At 34.7% G+C, this 22,800-nt stretch overlaps 1 protein-coding gene across 2 annotated transcripts; it reads left to right on the forward strand.

Annotated features, from left to right (window-relative positions):
* The first annotated feature begins 8,497 nt into the window (after positions 1–8,497).
* Positions 8,498–19,797, forward strand: LOC148300457 (uncharacterized). 2 transcript variants are annotated; one of them, XM_088274732.1, is made up of 4 exons: positions 8,498–8,613; positions 9,402–9,496; positions 11,507–11,653; positions 13,212–19,797. In XM_088274732.1, exons 1-4 carry the CDS (start codon positions 8,510–8,512, stop codon positions 13,379–13,381), a joined length of 516 nt encoding a protein of 171 aa, XP_088130858.1. In that variant the 5' UTR covers positions 8,498–8,509; the 3' UTR covers positions 13,382–19,797. The 2 variants fall into 2 exon arrangements, with proteins under 2 accessions (XP_088130858.1, XP_088130859.1); XM_088274733.1 differs by lacking the exon at positions 11,507–11,653.
* The last annotated feature ends 3,003 nt before the right edge of the window (positions 19,798–22,800 follow it).

A 22,800-nucleotide genomic window follows, 5' to 3' on the forward strand; every position in this document is an offset into this window, starting at 1 on the left:
AAACCATCTCAACACACCTTTCTTAATTTTCTTTTAATTTATTTTTATTTTTACTAAGCAGAAACTCTTATATTAGTATGCGAGGTCCTTTGATGAGGTGTCAAATAATAATATGAAAATAACTCCTGTATTTGGAGATAATCCAGATTTTGATTATCTCCAATTCCAGACTCAAAATGTTGTAAAGTATTATTTCCTTCCAACTCAGTGACGTCACATTCTGCAGATGAGTCCTTACAATCTCGTCGTCGACTTCAAATTAAAAATAATTATGGCATCCACGCGATGGCGTAACAGCGACTAATGTTTCACTACCTCATTACGAATTATAATTAATTCAGATTCTCGCCTTCCCTCTCCAGTGTGCAACGTTCGGAGGGATCTTTGCGGTAATTCCCACGGTAGAAATAGCGAGAGTAAGATGATCTTTAAAAAAAACTAAAAACGCATTTCGCTCACTCCTTTCAAGAACGTCATAAATCAAAAATCGTCAATTTACAGTTGTGCATGTTTTCGGAATGCCCAAAAAATGTACTATATCCCAGCAAAAGAGGCATATTTTAAACTTAATATTTACCCGCTACAGGGCAGAAAGTGTTGTTTTTGCATTTTGAAGAAAAGGTATTGTTTAATTATTTTTTTTAATAAAGTAGTTATTTTTCAAATGGAGAAAAAACCGTCAGGTTTAACCTAAAAAGATCTATTGCACAGTAAAAAGTGCAATAAGTGGCTTGATATTTATTTTTAATAAATTGTATTATATTTTTAAACTTTAAAAACGTTCGTGGCTTGATATTTATTTTTAATAAATTGTATTATATTTTTAAACTTTAAAAACGTTCTCCTGACGTTCTTGAAAGGAGTGAGCGATTTGTTTGCTAGATCATTTCCATCATCTTCTTCTCCCCAATTCATTCACAGTGAAGCGCCCTTGAGGTAGTATTTTACGAAAATCGTGCTATATAAATTATTCAAATTTATTATATTTATTATTATTATCACAATCGAGGCAGCGAGATTCAGCGAGAAAAATAATATGAAAATACCTAGCTCCTGTAATTGGAGGTAGTCCAGATTTTGTGAACAAGTATTTGGACACACTTAAGATGTAAATAAATTATCTAGTCAAATTGTAAGCTTAAATAATAAAAATGAAAATGATGTTTTCTGGCGTTTCTCATGTGTGTGATTATAATCCAGGATTCGGACCTCCCATACTAATAAAAGAGTTTCTGCCCAATAAAAAGCTTCTTTTCATCTCACCAATAGATGTCTCTAGTGAAGTTCTAGTGATTCAAGAATAATGGTTCAAAATTGGTTCGTGTATATGGAACTTCCAAGAATTTGAGTAGTGTGGTTGTCAATGATGGGTAGAATTGGTGAATATTACACGTGTGTAAATCACTTAAACCAGCCTATGACGGTCGTCAGCCCCGTACATGCCCAGACATCCATATTCTTCTTCATCTTTGATGAGATGTCAAAAAATAATATGAAAATAGCTCCTGTAATTGGAAACAGTCCAGATTTTGTGAACAAGCATTTGGACACACTCAAGATGTTGTAAATTATCTTTACGATTGAAGTTAGTTTAAATTCACGTAATTCTTAAGTGAAAATTTCTTACCAGAAACACTCGCTAATATTGAAAGCATTCTGAAACTAAAGTCACGACTCTGCCAAGATATATGAAGTGAACTTTGCGTCGGAAAATGGTATTCTGTCAACCTGGTTTATTTGCAATCGTTCTGCGCAGACTGGGTGACGCTGCAATATCATTTATTTTACTTTTCGTGTATACTTAAGTTACAATAATCAATGATTTTTTAAAAATTTTATTTGTTCGTGAATTGTACAGCTTTACATTTAAAAAACTATGTAATAAAAACAGTTACGCTAACAATAATAAACAAATTTAGATTATTTATTGATTCGGCATTAACTTTGTAAAATGACATGATTATTTTATTAAAATTAAACACATGAATATACCACTTTATCGAGTTTTATTTTTATTTACGACTAGTTTCGAAAACGACATATGTTTTCATCTTCTGGTACAAATTAAAACATTAATACATTAAATTAAATCAAACATTAATTAACGTTTTAATTTTTACCAGAAGATGAAAACATCTGTCGTTTTCGAAACTAGTCGTAAATAAAAATAAAACTCGATAAAGTGGCATATTCAAGTGTTAAATTTTAATAAAATAAACATTTCAAATTCATTTCAAACCCTTATCCGCACCCTAATGATGCATAGGGCACTGCATAATATAAACGCAGTGTTATCTTGATCGTTAGCACATGAATGAAAGGTGATCGGCCCTCCGCTTCAGGTACCAGTCCAGGGTAATATGGAATAAATATTAGAGTGAAAAATCACTTATATTTATTTGACCCCCCTGGGAATCGAATCCGGGACCTACAGAACGGTAGCCGAGTGTGCTGACTATTACACTACGGATTTTGTTTTGTTTACAATTCCACATTTATAAACGATCACTTGTGTTTACAATTAAAATATTTTGTATTAGTTATGTAATATTTTAATCGTAAACACAAACGTACTTACATACAAAGATTTGATTTTTTTATCTCAAATTTATTTCGTAATTACTACTACTTATCTATTGTCTAATCTATTATAATCTATTATAATCTATTATAATCTATTATAATCTATGTCCGCCTCCGCAGTGTAATGGTCAGCACGCTCGGCTACCATTCTGGAGGATCCGGGTTCGATTCCCAGGGGGGGTAAAATAAATATGAGTGATTTTTTCGCTGTAATATTTATTCAATATTACCCTGGACTGGTACCTGAAGCGGAGGGCTGATCACCTTTCCTTCATGTGTAAACGATCAAGATAACACTGCGTTTATATGACGAAGTGCCCTATGCACCATTGGGGTGCGGATAAGGGTTTTATTATTTTATTATTGTGACACGTGTTTCGATGCATTCAGCACCATTATCATTATTAATAAACATATTTGCTGTTCTCGTAAATTAGCGAGAAACATAACACATTATGGTAACGCACAGAAACTACAAGATCCAAAACATAGAAACACATCAAACAAAATCTAACACATAACTCTTTTGGTCAAAGGCACAAAGGTACAAAATTTTACACATTTAACAAATTTTACTTGAGGATTTGCATTAGCGGAACGAATGAGTGAGGAAAGAATGATAAAACAAATTTATGAAGCGAATGTAGTTGGAAAAAGGAGTAGAGGAAGACTGAGAAAAACTTGGCAGGTACAGGTATGTCAAATACATGAAAGCGGTCAGGTCAGGCGTCGCAATAATTGGCGGGTTATATATGAGGAGATGCATGAACGTGGAAGAGGCGAAGATTGTTTGCAAAGACTGATGGGTGTGGCGTTCTATTGATGGCTAGCCAGTCAGTTTACAAACTTACTAGAGCGTGTAAGCAATGTGTGCATTTTTTTTAAATTACCTAACGTCCAAGTGACTCTGAAATATATCTACGGCTTATGCAACACCGCTTAACATGACCCTACTCAGATTTCAACTTTTTAAGTTTCATAGCCTATGCCTACTCGTGAGTGGATTTACTCTTTATGTTTAAAGTTACTATAATTTCATGTAATTCATTGTCAGCCTCCGTAGTGTAATGGTCAGCGCGCTCGGCCACCGTTCTGGAGGTCCCGAGTTCAATTCCCAGGGGGGTCAAATAAATATAAGTGATTTTTTCACTCTAATATTTATTCCATATTACCCTGGACTGGTACCTGAAGCGGAAGGCTGATCACCTTTCCTTCATGTGTTGACGATCAAGATAACACTGCGTTTACATGATGCAGTGCCCTATGCACCATTGGGGTGCGGATAAGGGTTCGAATGAATGAATTCATGAGTGAAAATTCTAGGCAAAAACACTCGCTGTAATGTGCGCAACTTTTGTTCGTGACTGTATATAGTATATTAAAGCGTACATAGGTAAAATTAAGTATTTATTTATTCCATATTTCTAAATCGTTCATTCATTAGTTTTTCATTCATAATCAGTTACCAACACAAGCCTAACTCCGACGGCATTATTTTATGCGTTTCAAATGACTTCTTTCCTATTCTGTCATATTGCCTCTTGAAGGCAAATATTTCAACGTCATAAAATGCAGCCGTGGATATTGTCGGGGGCTGCAAGGAAAACTAACAAAACTTTCAATTCGCAAAAGCAACTAATAAAACGTTTTTTCTTTAAAGAAATAAGTGTATGCATACAACACCAAAAAAAAAATTCGGATTCGATTTAACACCTTACGGTGTTTGAAAAACACCGTAAGGTGCAGCCGTGGATATTGTCGAGGGCTGCAAGGAAAACTAACAAAACTTTCAATTCGCAAAAGCAACTACTAAAACGTTTTTTCTTTAAAGAAATAAGAGTACGCATACAACACCAAAAAAATATTTGGATTCGATTTAACACCTTACGGTGTTTGAAAATGATGCAGAATGCATCGAAACACGTCGGCTGTCTAAACTTAAAACACAGTAAAAGACATTTTATGTGGTACGTTTTTCTTTCATTTTGAATCTACTTAGTCCAAAAATGCAAAAAACGCACCGCAAAAAAATGTCCCTTACTGTGTTTTGAGTTTGGACAGCCGACGTGTCACAGTAGATTTTAAGAAATAGTGGTAATTACTATGTAAAACATTAATTTAAAATGGATAGATTTTACCACAAAGTGACAAATTGCCAAATCAATTAATGAAATTATAAATAATTCAATTAACTTCGTCAGTTGTATTATTTATTAGGGTTTTAAATTAACACCCAAATAATTCGTACTAACTCTAATGATGAGTTTAAATTTAAATCCCAAATATAGCTAATGTTTTGACTTATATAGCTGTAAGTTGATAAGTAATCGATCATTCTCGTGATTGAAATCTGAAGAGAAGTAAGGGAGATATGAAGGTTTAAACTTTACATATTTTAATAAAACGAAAAACGGACACCGCTATACGTCATCGGGTGTATTATGGGGCGTATCCCTTTGTAGAGCTATAATAGTAATCGTGTGGATGTTAATTTAATAGCGTTTCTGTGACGTCATTCGTTACCAACTTACGAAAACAACGTTTTTACGCAGGCGAATTTTGCAAATGAAAATGATGAATGAAAATATTGATTAAATCGCCCGTTATAAACACAAACGAGTCTTTTTTTTTTGGGTCAAGGAATCTTGTATCCTTTATGTCACTGTGACCATATTAGGTCTATTGTGACCTCCCTCTGTATTACAGCTCACTGCCCTACATGAGACATGTAACTCACGACCTGTCTTGGTGGTAGGAGGTTCACCTTCTCGGAGTCCAGTACAGGTCCTGCAAGGATGTGACTTCGTTTGTGAGCGAGTGCGTCACAATTGTAGAGAATGTGGATTGGCGTTTCGTTATCCTCCATACAAAATCTGCATACTGGGGAGTCATGAAGGGAAATTTTTGTCATGTGTTTCCTCAGTCTGCAGTGTCCTGTCAAGGTCCTGGATAGGATCCTTATTTTTCTTACACAATCTTTTATAGGTTGAGTATGTAAAATGCAGTTATAGCAAATAAAAATCTATCAGTGGAAGCTAAACTGGCAGTGCACAACGGAGTCCTGGTTCCAACTCTAATGTATTGAAGTGAAACATGGAGTTGGCAAAAGAAGGATGAAAGTAGACTAATGCAGTCGAAATGCGATCTCTCAGAAGAATGTGCGACAAAACGATGTATGATAGATGTGTGAATAGTGAAATAAGGAAGGAATGCAAAGCTGAGATAAGCATTATCGATAAAATTAAGAAAGGTGTGTTGAGATGGTTTGGACATGTGGAACGAATGAGTGACGAAAGAACGGTAAAACAAATTTATGAGGCGAATGTTAGTGGGAAAAGAAGCAGAGGAAGACCGAGAAAAACATGGTACGATCAGGTATGCCAAATACTTGAAAGTGGTCAGGTTAGGAGTCGTAACAATCGGCGGGTATGTATGAGGAGATACATGAACGTGGAAGAGGCGAAGAAGTTTGCAAGGACAGATTGGTGTGGCGCTCTATTCTCTCTGCCTACCCCTGCGGGGAAGCGTCGTGATAGTTAGTGAGTTAGTTAGTTAGTTAGTATGTAAAATGAGATACTCCTCCCGAGTGATAATAATACCTTATTGATTTACGAGTTACCCTCATTGGCCTCTAGTCGCATTTCAAGTGTTTGCCCACTTCGCGGATTATAATTGATACACAAATGCAGCTAGTGGCTTGTCGCTCAGTTTGGTGGCTGGCAAGCTATGCAGCTCACGACGTGGCGGGGCTCGCGGAGCCCCCCTCGCGGGCGCAGCCCTACAAGGCTCCGGTCAGCCGCAGACCTCGTGGCACCTGGGACATATTATTCACATTTAATTAGCTGTTTATCATGACTGCGTATCGCGCATATACAGAGTGTGGCGAAAAGTACGTTTTAGAAATTATTTTACGAAACGCCATATTGATAATCACTTCTTTCTTTCTTTTTTTTAACCCATATCCGCACCAAATGGTGCATAGGGCACTGCACCGTAGCCGCGCAGTGTTATCTTGATCGTTAATTGCATGAAGGCAAGGTGATCAGCCTTGCTGCGCTGCTTGTACCAGTCCAGGGTGATATTAAATAAATATGAGAGCGAAAATCACCCATATTTATTTTGACCCCCCCCCCCTAGGAATTGAACCCGGGACTAAATCGAGCACGGTAGCCAAACGCGCTGACCACTACACTGCGCATCTGGACTTCTTTAGGGAAGGAAAATCTCGATTAATCGCATTTTGAAATCTCAACATAGATGAAGAAGAAAATGGAAACCTGTTAGCTTCTTATTTAGCAGAGAACCTTATTTCAAATCGCCCACTCCTTTCAAGAACGTCATAAATCGAAAAACTTGATTTTTCAGGAGAACGTTTTTAAAATTTAAAAATATAATACAATGTATTAAAAATAAATATCAAGCCACTAATTAAACTTTTTCATATGCAACAGATCTTTTTAGGTAAAACCTGAAGGTTTTTTGTACATTAAAAAAATATTTAGTATATTTAAAAAAAATATTAAATAATACCTTTTCTTACAAATGCAAAAACAACACTTTCTGCCCTGTAGCGGGTAAATATTAAGTTAAAAATATGCCTCTTTTACTGTGATATAGTACATTTTCTGGGCATTCCGAAAACATGCTCAACTGAAAATTGTCAATTTTTGATTTATGACGTTCTTGAAAGGAGTGAGCGAAATGTATGCAAGATGCTTTTCCGAAGTTGGGAATTTTATAAAAATCCCCAACTATCCGAGACTAGATGCCACTGTTTAAAAAAAAAATAATAAAGAATTATATTTTATTATCTCTATTACAAATATTTAAAGCATTTACTTTGTGCTTTTTGCTTTTATATTTTTTTTACAAAAATGCTTGTAATATTAGTATATAACCACTCACCGAGATTTTTATGTCTACCGGTTTCGAGACGTACCCGTCTCTTCGTCAGACAATCGTCAGAACAACAGCATGCAAATAATACTACCCGTCCGTAGTATTGTTTGCATGCTGTGGTAGTGATTGTCCTGACGAAGAGACGGGTACGTCTTGAAACCGGTAGACATAAAAATCTCAGTGTGAGGTTATATACAAATACTAACATTTTACTAAAATTTAAAAAAAAAGTAATTATACATATTTTTTTATGGTTCGCAAACGATGAAAAACACATAACATGAAATGAAATACAGTGCAGTATAATACATGTAAATGTTATTCATCAATTCGATGAGAACACAACAAACTTACAGAAACAATTAAAAGCACAGGTTGAATACATACATTATTTTTTTATTTTTTTTATTTGTATATATTTATTTAAATCACAATTTATACATATTTAGAACTTTTTTGCATATTTAGAACAATTTATACATATTTAGAATGAAGATATAAGAAAGGAATGTAAGGCTGAACAAGGAATGATTGAAAAGATTAGGAAGAGTGCTTTGCGGTGGTATGGACATGTGGAGCGAATGGATAACGAGAGAATGACTAAGAAAATATATGTGGCGAATGTGAGAGGGAAAACAGAACGTGGACGACCGAAAAAGACTTGGCACGATCAGATCAATCGGAACCTAAAATCTGGCGGTGTCAAAATTCTGCGTAATCGTAGGGCATGTATGACTAGATGTATAGATGTGAAGGAGGCGAGGAGTGTATGTCAGGACAGAAGAGTGTGGCGTTCCATCCTCTCTGCCTACCCCTGCGAGGAAACGGCGTGATGGTAGTAGTAGTAGTAGAACTTTTTTTTTTTGCAGAGACCCACCAAGCCACCTTGTGTGTCTTGTCGGTGTAAAGACAGAATAGACATTTCTAATAACATTTCATTGAACGTTATTTAAGTGTGATCAAGGTTTAATTGTTTAGTTTTTTTTCTGATTTTAGTTGTTTTTGTTTGCAGTGCGATAGATCTCCGATGGACTCTGGCGGCGAGGAGAGCGGGGAGGAGTCGGGAAGCGAACCTGAATCCCCGGGTCAGAGGCAACGCAGTCCCTCTCCTGAAGGGATGAACTTGCACAGGTATGTACGGGATAGCCAGGAAGTTTTTTTTAAAAATGGGATTGCGTTTATTATTTACCTTGTTTATTATGTGCAAGGTTTAAAGATCATTAAGTGGATTTTTGTTTCCTCAAGTCAAAAATGTTTTATTTTAGTCTGTATTGGGAACAGGAGGGATAATCTAGTGTGGGCCAATCAGGAACTTGTCACCATTAGCTCATTGCTGGGAGAAAACCACGTAAAACTCCTCAGGAAAAGCCGGACTGCTGACTGTCGTCAAAAGACCTTCCGTTCCACTAAAAGAAGGGTTAGGCATTTTGTGTCCTAGCTTGGTTTATGTTACCAATGTCTTTAACTATTTTTATCATGTATGATACCACCTCTCGTGAGAGTTCCTTATGAACTATCATGAATCCGATGTCAGATAAGTTCTTACCCAGGCTCCTGCAATGGAAGTTCAATCACCCTGCAAAACTTCATGCATTATATCGACTACTTGAAAGTTGATTTTTAACTTAGCATTAATACTTAGGCGTGGTCAGGTCAGGAGTCGGAACAATCTTGGGGTATGTATGGGGAGATGCATGTATGTGGAAGAGGCGGAGATTGTTTTCAAGGACAGAGTGGTGTGGCGTTCTGTTATCTCTGCCTACTACTGTGGGGAAGCAACATGATGGTTAGTTAGTTCAAATCATATATGGTTGAATCTTGAACCATTGGAACCATGCAACTCCTACTGCACATTTATATTTGGGAAGTCCTATATTCTCTGAAATAAATAAATCTGATTTTTTGTGTTAAATTTCTAGGGATGCCGGACCTGATGGCATATTTGGTCCAGGAGGTCCAGTTCTATATCCTCCAGGCGTCATCTTGAGTTTAGCTGCTGCAGCGCAGGAACAAGGTACAACACATTTCAACAAATTGCCTTCAGCCTCAACCCTTTGCCCATACCTTGTACTGGTATCCTGGTGAAGAAATAGCTCAAGCTTATTTGACCGTAGTAACGGTGGAAGTAGTAGGTTATAATGAAGTCATGGGCTAGAAATATTAGAAGGAAAACCTTGTGTACGAAAAATTCAATCATGTTGTACTGTGTGAAAATATTTATATGACCTCCCTCTTGAGAATCGAACTAGGGATCTCCAGTGTGGTAGCCGAGCGTATGGAGGCACTATGGAGGCTGAGAATTCATTTAGGTTAGTTGAATTTCGATAGATGTAGAATCCAGTTGTGAATTTGTGAAGTATATAGCTTACTCCAATTGGACATTGGTGAAACTCATTTAGAAACAGTTCACATATATTTTTTTAAAGAGAGAGCCTTAAATAACAATTTAAGATTTCAACATTTTTAAAATTTTTTTATTAGTAGACGCTTGACTATAAAACTGATGTTTCTGCTTCTCTCACCCAGAACAAGACATATTTAGTTTCAATTGGTTTATGCAAGATAGAGTGGTGTGGCGTTCCATTCTCTCTGCCTACCAATGCGGGAAAGCGTTGTGATGTTAGTTAGTTAGTTTTTTTGGTTTGGGCGTTTGTGATATATTCACATCCACAATCTCTTTCCTTACTCCAACTTACTACTTTCCAACCTGCAGACTAGCTACTAACGAGGCTTAGTGGGTTATTCCTTAAAAAAAATATCCTTGGGCGTTTGTCCACTACACTGAATTACACGGAATCTTACCGTCCGGCACGTCAGTTAGCGTTTTAAAACAACGATTGGCTTGGATTGGCATGTGCTTTTGTCCATAGTTTTTCGGATCGGTTCTCCTGATGGGTGCGTGAACACGTTGCGCGTAAATCTGATCACGCTTAACTGTCATATTCGCTTTCATTTTTCTAAACTGGACTGCCGGACGGTCAAATTCCGGGTAGTGGACAATCACTCTTAGAGTGAAAAATCCAGTGCCTGAATAAATATTAAAACACTGTTTGTATTTAGTCTTAAATTTAATGAAATAAAAATCCTTTTTTTATTTGTTTAATACAGTTACAAAAATTATTACAATTTAATTCATTAGCTACACATATCTGCTTACAAAAATCTAATACTAGTTACACGTGCCTCTCAAAAAAGAGACCAAGCTCTTGTGCTTGGAGAGGACTTACACTCGATGTGTATTGATTGTACCTAATTTAGGACGTATTGCAGTCTTTTTTCTTTGCATCATTTTTGTTTTCATGTATGACATTTTTAATGAAATAAAACAGTATTTTAACACATTGTTTTAACATTTGTTGGTCGAGAGCAGGAGTCTTTTATAATATTATAATAATAATAATATAATAAAACCCTTTTCCGCACCCAAATGGTGCATAGGGCACTGTGTCATATAAACGCAGTGTTATCATGATCATTTTTACACATGAAGGAAAGGTGATCAGCCCTCCGCTTCAGGTACCAGTCCATGGTAATATTGAATAAATATTACAGTGAAAAAATCACTTATATTTATTTTACCCCCCTTGGGAATCGAACCCGGGACCTCCAGAACGGTAGCCGAGCGTGCTGACCATTACACTACGGAGGCGGACGTCTTTTATAAGCGTCCTATTTGCTTACTTTGGGTAGAGCGTGAGAGACGCCGAAAACATTGCACAGGTCGCAACTGGGTTTGCGATTACTTGTGATTGGTATACTGAGGGTCGGGCGGCAGACTGTCCGAGTATAATTAGGATCGAGGTCGATGAAAACACCGCCCGACAGCAATGTGTCAATATTTTCTAATATTTTGAAATCTGTATGGAGATTGTTGAAATATTTGATTTCCAAATATTTGGTGTTGCACTTTGTTATTTTAATATCATTTCAGAATCTCGGGAATGTACTTTTTTTTTAAGATTTAGACCCTATAAAGTTTTCTCCGTTTTCATAGCATGGACCTTTTCCTTTTCGTTTCTTTTAGAGAAGCAGACGGGGCTCCTTTCTACTCGCGGGTCCCTCACGTTACCCCAGGGACAGGATCTGATGACCTCGAAAAGCAATCCCAAGGAGTTCAAAGAGATTTGCAACCGTTATAGAGAATTGATCATGTCCAATCAGTTCAGTGCAAGTTAGTGAAGGAGTTACTTGCTTCCCTAACCCGCCGCGTCCAGAACGGGGTCCCAGCACCCCCAGTGGCTTTTGTCTTACAACATTTTGAGTGTGTCCAAATATTTGTTTACAAATCTGGATTATCTCCACTATAGGAGTTATTTTTAATTTTTAATTCACTTCTTTCTTTCTTTTTAACCCTTATCTGCACCCAATGGTGCATAGGGCACTGCATCGTAGCGACACAGTGTTATATTGATCGCTAATTGAAAGTTTCATATTGATTTAATATCATTTTTAATTTAAGTTTTACTTAGTACATACCTACCACTATCTCTTAAAATCTATTGTGAAACGTATTTTGATCATTTTCAAACGTCATATGTGAAGCTAATTCTTAATTTTAAAGTTGTGTCCTTGGGATGTTGAAGGTTGAAGAGGGGGTAGGAGCTGTTTCTTATTTTGATTTTTGATTTTTTTCTTATCAGTGGGAATATATTTAAAAATAGTGGTATTTACTAAGTAAAACTGAATATAAAAATGAATAGATTTTAGCACAAAGTGACTGCCAAATTAATTTATTTATTTATTTTTTACATTAATGACATCTCAACATGTAATCATCGGTAGAAATTGGTCAATGTTACATGTGTGTAAAGTGATCACTTAATCAGTCTATGACAGGTTGTAAACCCTGTAAATGTGCAGACTTCCATATTCTTCTTCGTCTATGTTGAAATGTCATAAATGTTTTTGATCTTATTAACCCTTTGAGTGTCTGGAGATATTAGTAAGACTGTTCCCGGTAGGCCATAACATCAGATTTGCTGGGTCCTACGCCTTATCTCTTTATTCCTTACAAAGTCGAACCACCGCACGCCTAAAATTCTCCGCAGACACCTATTCTCAAAGCTCAGTACACGGCTGCTCTTGGCCCTTGTAAGGTGCCATGTTTCACAACTGTATAAGAGAATAGGAGCAATGCAATCATTGAATAAGCGGCATTTGGTCTTCACCAATATATTGTTTTGAATATTAAAAGCATTTACTTTGTGGATCATATTGAAATATTATTTTGAGAAATAAAAAGACTTTGTGTTTCGAATCTCTCACATTTATATTAACCAACTAGTTTCGGCAACAACCTGTTGCCCTCCTCAGTCATAAATTAAACCCTGAAGAGGGCAACAGGTTGTTGCCGAAACTAGTTGGTTAATAAAACGGTGAGTGGATCAAAACACAAAGTCCTTTTATTTCTCAAAATAATATAATTCACCAATATATACCACAAACTTATATTACCATACCACAACGTAAACAATCCTTGCAACCCATTTTGGACGGGTGATTTTACGCCTGCAGACCGCTGGCGACAGGATTTGATAATTGTGTACGTATACAATAGTTTAGAACTTAACTAAGAGATCGGTACATAATATTCATATAAAAACATAAAATAATTTCTTCTTTTCTGACATTGAAATAAGGCTGGCGCAGAAGGTAAAAATACCCTTCCCGTCCTTAGTGTGTTAATATACAAAAAATATATATTTAAAGAAATGATCACCTCTTTTCAGGTGGTAGCGGGCAGCCGCAGTTCATCACCATCCCTCTCTCCATGGCGATGGCGGCCGCGGCGGCTTCGCAGACCACCACCACGGCTTCGCAGCACGGAAACCAGCACCAGGCGGGCCAGGGGAACCAGACCAACGGGCTCCAAGACCTGTCTAGGACCGGCAGGAAGTGACCACAGCCGGCCTAGAGACCGCATAGCTACACACTGTCATATTAGGATTTTTAAATTGTCAAGATTATAATACAACACTGCAGTCCCTCGGTATTCAGAGGGTTATATTCCTGGATATGTTTAACATCTCAACATGGATGAAGAAGAATTTGGAAGTCTGGGTATTTACAGGGTTCACGACATGTCGTAACTTCATGTATACATTATGTATATATTCTTCTTCTCCGTCTTAGTCCTCATTACTGAGGGTTGAGACCCTTGTGAAAGTAAACACTCTTCTCCAGTTATCCTTTGACTGCACTGCACTTAACGCTCCAACCACCGAGATGTCTGCTGCTGCCTTAACTTGATCGGTCCATCGTGTGGGGATCTTCCTCTCCCTCTCTTCCCCTCCAGGCTACCAATCACAACCAGTCATTTCAGGCCATCCTCATTGCCACACGCAACGTGTTCAAAGAACTGAAGAATCCGTCGTGTGCAGACACTGGTAACTCCGTTCGTCCGTGAATATCTGAAACCTCAAATGCCTAGGGACTATTGTGTATTATTTTTCTAAAATTAATATCGCCTTTGAAAACTCTGTCATATTGAGTATTTCATCTTTACAGATCAAGTTCTTCCTCAGGTGATTACTTCACGTAACACCATCTTTGGACGGAACTCATAATTTTTATATATATTAATGAAAAAAAACAACTTTTTTTTACATTTTTAAAAACTTATCTAGGTTTTCATTTAGCCAGTTGGTATAGTGGTTGGCGCATTTATCTATCATGTGTTTAGATCCAGGCTTTGATTTTTCTCAAATTTAAATAATATTAAGTTTTTTTTTGCTGTATTGTTTTTGATGGCTCTGTGTCTTCCGTGTTGGTCTGGGCTGTAGAGGGATCTGTGTGTTGGCCACTGACTAACAGAACTAAGTAGCTACTTACCCCTATTACACTGCAGCTAAGGAAGCACATCGCTCACACCTTTCAAGAACGTCATAAATTAAAAAAACTTGCTTTTTCAGAGAACGTTTTTTAAGTTTAAAAATATAATACAATGTATTGAAAATAAAAACCAAGCCACTTTTTGAACTTTTTACTGTGCAACAGATCTTTATAGGTAAAACCTGAAGGTTTTTTCTTTCTGCCCTGTAATGGGTAAATATTAAGTTAAAAATATGCCTCTTTTGCTGGGATATAGTACATTTTCTAAGTATTCCGAAAACATGCACAGCTGAAAATTGACGATTTTTGATTTATGACGTTCTTGAAAGGAGTGAGCGACATGTCAAAAATTAGACTGTATTCCCGTCTGCAGATTTTGTATTGAGGATAGCGAAACACCCATCCACATTCTCTATACTTGTGACGCACTCGCTCACAATCGAAGTCACATCCTTGGAGGACCACTACTGGACTCTGAGAAGATGAAACTCCTAACACCAAGACAGGTTGTGAGCTACATGACTCACAAAGGTCATAAGAGTGAGCAGGAAATGGAAAAGCAGCAATGGCTGGTGCACGTATGTAAACAGTACACCGAACCAATCTTTTTCTTCTTCAAACCCTCATCCGCACCTGATGGTGCATAGGGCACTGCATCATATGAATGCAGTGTTATGTTGATCATTAATACTTACTTCTTCACATTCTTTCCTTCGAAAGATGATAAGCCCTCTGCTTCAAGTACCAGTCCAAGGTAATATTGAATAAATATAAGAGTGAAAAAATCACTTATATTTTATAATTAAAATGTAACATTGTTTTAAAATCACTATAAATATTTGATTATAACTTAATTATAATTTCTACCGGTTTCGAAACTATCCGCTTCTTTATCAAGACTTATTAATACTAGTATTAATCGGTTTTGATAAAGAAGCGATTAGCTTCAAAACCAGTAGTCATTATAATTAAGTTATAATAAAATAAATATAGTAATTTTAAAACAAAATTACATTTTAATTATAAAATGAAAAATCACAAAGTCAATGCTTCAAATATAAATTATATTCACTTTTATTTATTTGACCTGGGAATCAAACCCGGGACCTCCAGTACAGTAGCCGAGCTATCTGACCATTACACTACGGAGGCGGACAATCAGTGTGCAATCACTCTTATACCTCGCTTTTTTATGCGTATTTTTTAATATACTTTTAGTTTCAACAGATGTGGTATAAAAATGTCTTCACTTCTGTTAACCTCGACAGCCCTCAACATTATATTCAACATAAATTGTAACTTTTATAATGCATCGTAGTTATTAATATTATAGATGTAAAAATCAAAAAGTGACTGAGATGTCAATTATGGTTACTGCCTAGATAACGAAAACTTAATCTAAAAAAAATATACACAAAATTTTGTTAAATTAATCAATTGTATAACTTAATAAATAAAGGTGCTGTACTTGAAAATTAGCTTGTATAAAATTGTTGTCAAAAAGATTTAGAAATTTAAAATAATCGTTTTGTGAACATTGTCTTTTCATGTTTTAATTTGAGATTAAACATGTTTGGGGAATCAAAGCCAAGAATATGTTGTGTATGAAGAAATTTAGATATTTGAGAATTGGCCCGTATTTTAACACATTTTTTACGGCGTACGCATATTTGTGTTTCAGAAACCTTTTGTCGAGGTTGTGTGCACATTTTTGTGCATTTCAGAAAACTTATGTTAGGCGGTGAGCACATTTTTGTAAATCTTATGTTGTAGCAGTGTGCACATATTTGTGCATTTCAGAAACCTTATGTTGAGGTGGTGTGCACATTTTTGTGCGTTTTAGAAACCTTATGGTGAGGACTGACCGGAACATTTCGTCGTAACGTAATGTCGTGACATCGCTCGCGGCGAGCATCAGTCAGCATCCAAAACTATGGATGGAGCGCTCGGCTCGCTGTACTGACTATACGAATACTCGCATCGTAACATGTTACGTTACGATGAAAATGCTCCGGTCAGTCCCAACCATTATGTTGCTGCAGTGTGCACATTTTTGTTTGTTTCGAGTACCTTCAACTTCATTTACAAAAAAACACATCTTAAGCATCTAATTTACATTCTTAGTCTTAGTTTAACTAATTTAACAAAATACCACTAATGCTTAAAATCTATCATGACCTGCATTTCAATAATCTCCATCATTTTCAAACACCGTATACATTTGAAAATGATGCGGAATGCATTGATACACGTCTCACAATAGATATTAAGAAATAGTGGTATTTGCCAATTAAAACAAAAATTAAACATGGATAGATATTACCGTGAAGTGACTGCCAAATCAAGTAATGAAAAATATCAATTTCTTGCAATGTTTGCTTAGCCGTGTGGCGGAAAGCTGTCACTATATAACAAAAATATTTTCAATTCTTCTCTGTCATCATTCTTTCAATGTGATCTTATATCGCCCGCTCAAATTACGTTTCTTAAACAAACTTCACTGTAACCAATGTGTTAGATATGTTTAACCTGTTATTAAACACAAAAATCTGACGTCAATCTTCTATGAATGCTTAAATTTCTTCAACTACTTTCATCTCAAACTAATCAAAGCCTTGCTATCATTGTTGTGTAAAAATATGGGTGTACATCAATTCACAAATTGTGATTTTTTTAAACTGGTACATTTTGACAAGTCGGAATAAATCGAGAGGTTGGTAACAGTGGAGTGTTCATGTCGGTTTGGTTTATATTAAAGTTTCAACAAAATCTACCATTGATTGGTAGCAATCACGATTACACAGCCATGGACATTGTTTTTTTTTAAATATTTTTTATTGGATGATAAATTAACATTTAAAAAAATTAATCAATCTTTTAAGACAAGATATAAGAGTGAATAGAGAGTTTGTTAAACTATCTATATTTTATATTTTGACATCTCAACATAGATGAAGAAGAATATGATAGTCAGTGTTTTTATAATGGTTGGTCCTCAATCATTAAATATTTATACATAACTAAATGGCATTGTATTTTTTTTTTGTATATCGATGAAGGCTTCTGCATTTTTTTAAAAATAACTAGGTTAAACTCACGAGAGAATATCACTTTCACATTGTGATTTTTTTTAAACATTGTAATCTCTCTTTAATTAATTTATTTTAATTTTTTGTGTGACAAAATAAACAATTCTTTTTTTTATATCTTACAAATAAATTCTGATAAAGAAACATGGGTTGGTCATTTGAATTTTGTTTTTTAAGCATACAATTTGTATTTCTCTATCACTTATATTTAAGGCTCTGTTGTATAAAATTACATCATACAAAATGCAAAATACAAATATCTACTTTGCATTTTTTTAAAGTTTTTTTTATAATCTCATTTACCAAACTCCTTTACATCTAATAAATAGTGGGGTTACAAACATAATTTGTTCTGTATTTCTGTTCTGAAACCACAAACAAATTTTGCGAAAAGTAACAATGTCAAATGGATTTATCCATTCTGTACACCATAAAAATGACCCTTCAAAACAGTACTTAAAGAAATTAAATAAACATTCTTAACTGAGAACGGAAATTTTGGTAGAATCATGCGTTAATCTATTATTTATAATTTAAAATAATATGTATTTTATTCTATGTATTAATTTTAAATCAAACACAGATTTTTTGAGTCTACTAAGTTGTATTTTATTAACAAAAACACATAAAAAATTATATTGTGACAATTGTTTCGCCTTGTTAGGGCATTATCAAACGAATGTGAAGATCAAATGGACTACGGTCCTTATATAGCTATACAATTCTAAGTGACAGTTTTAACACGTGCAGCAATAATTTTAAAAAAATGTATTCTATTCATTTTTAAACCAATTTGAATGTAAATGTCTTATAAAGCCTTTTTTGACACACAAAATTGTACCTATGTATTTTATGAAGTTTTATCTCTTTCATCAATGTGTAATATAATTAAAGTGCGAAAGGGAAACATATAAGCAATATAAAAGTTAAATATTAGCAAACATAATCAAATATGTATACTACTGCCATCTATGTAATCAAATTCTAACTAAGTCTACCAGCAAATATTAATATTACTGAAAATAAAAGTTTTATTTTCAACAATTTGTTGCAATATTATTAATGAATTTAGCTATATTAAGCATCTTTTTAAGCAGTCATTGATCAAACATTGATTTATGAATATATAACCAACAACATTTTTCGTTTTTTTGTGTAAACTATGTCATTGTCAAGATTAACAAGTTCAAATGATTAAAGAAAACACTTGTCTTTTACCACTTGAAAAAAAAAAATGTTTTCTTTAATCATTGTAACATGTCTTACCACAAAGTTAATGCCGAAACAATAAATAAAATAACAAGTTCAAAGTTGTCAGTATTTGAATAATATAATCATTATTAATGTGCATAGCCTCAAACCCTCGTATCTCAGCTTTGAATTTGTTTGGAAGATTACCATAGAAATATACAACGCAAAGAGTGTCTGTAAAAAATGTAATAAAAACTAAACTTACCATGGGTCTGCTCATTTCTTATTTAATATCTGGATTTAATTTAATACTAGACCACGGGAATAGTTTCAATGTACCTTAACATATTTTTTTGGGGGGTTTTTTCATCAATCCCGACCCTAATTATACTCATACAGTCTGCCTCCCGACCCTCAGTATACTAATCACAAGTAGCCACAAACTCAATTGCAAACTGTACAATGTTTCTTGTTGTCTTTCGCACTCTACAAAAAGTAAGCAAATATATCGCTTATACGCGTCTACTGCTCTCTACCAAAGCATGTAAAATATGCTTTTAAGCGTTTCTCGCAAACAATGTGTTAATACGGGACTATCGCAAAATGTACTATGATAAGAAAAACCCACATTTTACCAAAAACATTTACTAGAAACGTTTACAACATCAATGCAACATGCTTTTATGAATTTTATATAAACAATGAACATAAAATATTGGTAAAACACTAAGATATATGCTAGTTGTCACAACGTTCTTTACATGTGTTGCCTCGGTGCTTCACACAGATTGGGTGACTGTCGTAAATTTTACGAATGTCCCATAATCTAAAGTTAACCGGAAGAGAAACATAGAAATAAACAACGCATAGGCTCGGTCAGTGACCGTAAAAAATATTATAAAAGCTACACTTATACTGATCTGCAAATCGCTTATTCTTCTCTGGTCTTAATTTATAACAATAAAACAATCGCTGATATCAATATTTTACTATGTGTATATTTTGAATTTAAATCTGTTTTCTTTTTAAATAAATTTACAAGGCTTAGCCTGTTTTTTATATGAATTTTTTTATTTGTATTTTTACTATATTGTAATAAATAAAAAAACTACATCAATTTTGTATTAAATTTTATTCAATTGTTTACTTATTGACATGACACAAAATGTATACTATTATTTTGTTGAAATTAAAATCTCTGTTAAAATTATACGTTTTTGTTTATTTATTTATTTATTTATTCTTCCGTGGATTGCAGACCTGTATCTACAAGTTAAGTTTTGCATAAATGGTATCAGCATCACCACAAATGAATCGTTGACATCTCAACATAGATGAAGAAGAATATGGAAGTCTGAGTATTTATAGGGATTCAGTACTCCCTGACAGTTCTTGCGACAGGCTGGTTTATGAGATCATTTTATATACCTGTAACATTCATATATACATACATATAACCCTTATCGGCATCTGATGGTACATAGGTGTGATGGCGATGGCACTACATGAGATAAATGCAGTGTTATCTTGATCGTTAACACATGAATGATAGGTGATCAGCCCTCTGCTTCAGCTACCTGTACAGGGTAATATGGAATAAATATAAGAGTGAAAAATCACTTATATTTATTTGACCTTCTATCCACCAATAAATAACCATTCTTTATTTAAGTATTACTAGGTAAAAATTACTATTTCTCAAATTCTAATGTGATATGTGTTTCCATGCATTCCGCATCATTTTTACGGGTTTGAATGCATCGAAACATGTGTCACAACAGATTTGAAGAAATAGCGGTATTTACCAAATAAAACCTAATTAAAATGCATAGATATTACCACAAAGTGGCTGCCGAATCAAGTAATGAAATTCACCATTCTAACCATGTTTGACGACCACACTACTCAAATTTGGGAAGTTCTATATACGAGTATATTCTTTAATTGACACCTTCTTTCATATGCGAGTTCTTGGCACCATCTATGATTGAGTTGGATAAGTTTTTTTATTTAGCAGAGACCTTCATGAAATGTGTGTAAGATTCTTCCCAAATTGTTTTACATACTGGAATACGCCAGAAAACTTGATTTAAAATTTAGATTAAACTTATAACAGTTATTTTACTCTCAATATTTTGAGTATGTTTTGTGAGTATGGGACCTATACATATTAGTAATGTGAAACTTATCCAAGCTAGTACAAATACGGGTATGCAACCCTGAGTCCTTAAATTGCTTCTATTCTCCTTTTCCTACCTACTCTTTCTCCTCCATTTCCCTTATATATACCCTAATATCGGTAGTGTAAAAACAAAGGGGTATATCTGTCTCACACCAAATTTTACAGGAGAGCAAAAACAAACTTTATCAACAAAGCTATATCCTTTTCCTAGATTATGGAATACACTATTTTAGACGTTTTGTGGAACAAACTTGAAAAAAGAAAAATTTGACAGATATATCCCTTTGTCATTACACTACTGATATTTATCATCAATGTTCTTCAATCTGAATATTAGTTTAAAAAATAAAAAGACAAATTTATGGATAATTATGGGTATTTATTTATAGGCGTCCATCATTACATTGAGTATTGGGTAAATTTACTTATGGATTTGCCCCTATCATCCTGACATTGAATCCTAGTTTACCCAACTTCTATACGTCTAGTTATGACTAGACATACATGTCCTTCAGTTACGAAGACTTTAGACAACCCGGTTTTATGTTCCGACTGATTGGGTCGCGCCTAGAAGAGAGTGCAATAACGCATGGGTATATTTTGCTTGCTATCAAATAAAAATATGCTTCTTACCTTATGTTTTTCTCATTTATTTCTTCAAAATATGCTTCTTATGCCTATTTATTATACCTGTTTATTGTTTTTATATTTTGCCATGTATTCAAATTGTTTTGGTTATTAAAAAAAAACTTTTTTGTTACCGTAAAGTGGGTATACATTGCACCAAAATTTTGCATTTTTTCAAAAAATTGTCTATTCAGATCAGGTTTTTTACTTTTTCTGAGGTTTCAACTATTGGAATGTAATAACACATATACCTATAACATGTCTGATATGTTTTTAAATTTTTATCTATTTTGCCTATATTTTTTTTTTATATTTATATTTTGGTGCAAAGTATCCCGGGGTAAAGTACAACTTTGCACCATGATATTTTCTCTACACTTTTCGTACTAGAATCCAAATTGATGCAAAGTAAATGCTATCCTACAAGTTTTGTTGCACCTTATGAAGGGTTTTGGCTCACAGTTCACTAAATGCAGATTATAATATTGTATAATTATGGAAAAATAAGACACTTGATAGAATTTTTTTTTTTAAATATTGAAAAATCTAACAAAAATGTTTTTTTTTCAATACTGAAGGTTTAAAATTATATAAAATAAAAGGTGGATATTAAAACATATCGTACTACATAGGTAATAGGAATTAAAATTAAATTAGGTCTAAATATGGTCAAGTTCCGGGAGGGTAAAGAAACCTCTTTTGGATTGCATTTTCGGTTCTTTTATGGAACCCGCTACATCCTTTCAAGAATATTGAAGAAAGTCATCCTTCATCGGCCACTTCCACGATTTGAGACTCTCCTGCATGGATTTAACAGCTCTGTCTTTCTTTATTTCCAAAATCTGTCCCGGAAATTTTTCTCCTTCATAATGAAATACGACATATTCTCCCACCTTCTTTTTTACTGGTCCTAATGAAACGGAAGAACAAATACGATAACTGATTTCAGTCATCGTTTTTGTTCTTCTCACTCTTCCTTAAAGCTTCCGTGGTAACTATAATCAGTTAATGCTAGATATGCTGGAAGTTTCGATGCGGAAGGTGGGATCATTGATGTAGTTGGTTCAGGTAGCATTTGTGTCTCGTCAACGTTCATTTCGACATTTGGATCGTGAGCAATGCTCTTACCTGGTTCTATCGGTATCGTTTTCCTGCGTTTTAAGACTGAATTCTTTGGGTTGAATCTGTTTTCTTCCAAAAATAGTTGAAAACTCTGGCGCACGTCATCGTCATACGCTTTTAATGGCAACCGATTAAGCAACTGACTAGTTTTAGCAACAGCCAAGGTTTTATGTCTTTGCAAAAATGATCTTATCCATTCAGAGCCTGGTACGTTGTTCTTTAATATTCGTACTCTTCTGCCAAATCTATCCAAATAGGCTATTAGAATGTAGCGAA

Source organism: Brachycentrus maculatus, unplaced genomic scaffold (genome assembly GCF_059751285.1).
Source record: "Brachycentrus maculatus isolate JH-2025_06_01 unplaced genomic scaffold, ASM5975128v1 h1tg000711l, whole genome shotgun sequence".
Classification (NCBI taxonomy): Eukaryota; Metazoa; Arthropoda; class Insecta; order Trichoptera; family Brachycentridae; genus Brachycentrus; species Brachycentrus maculatus.

Bases quoted from the DNA above. Each gene is read 5' to 3' on its own strand.
- LOC148300457 (XM_088274732.1), top strand. From the start codon at position 8,510: ATGGACTCTGGCGGCGAGGAGAGCGGGGAGGAGTCGGGAAGCGAACCT. The intron at 9,497-11,506 runs GTACAACACATT...CGTTTCTTTTAG, and splicing joins TGCTGCAGCGCAGGAACAAG to AGAAGCAGACGGGGCTCCTT. The intron at 11,654-13,211 runs GTTAGTGAAGGA...ACCTCTTTTCAG, and splicing joins GTCCAATCAGTTCAGTGCAA to GTGGTAGCGGGCAGCCGCAG.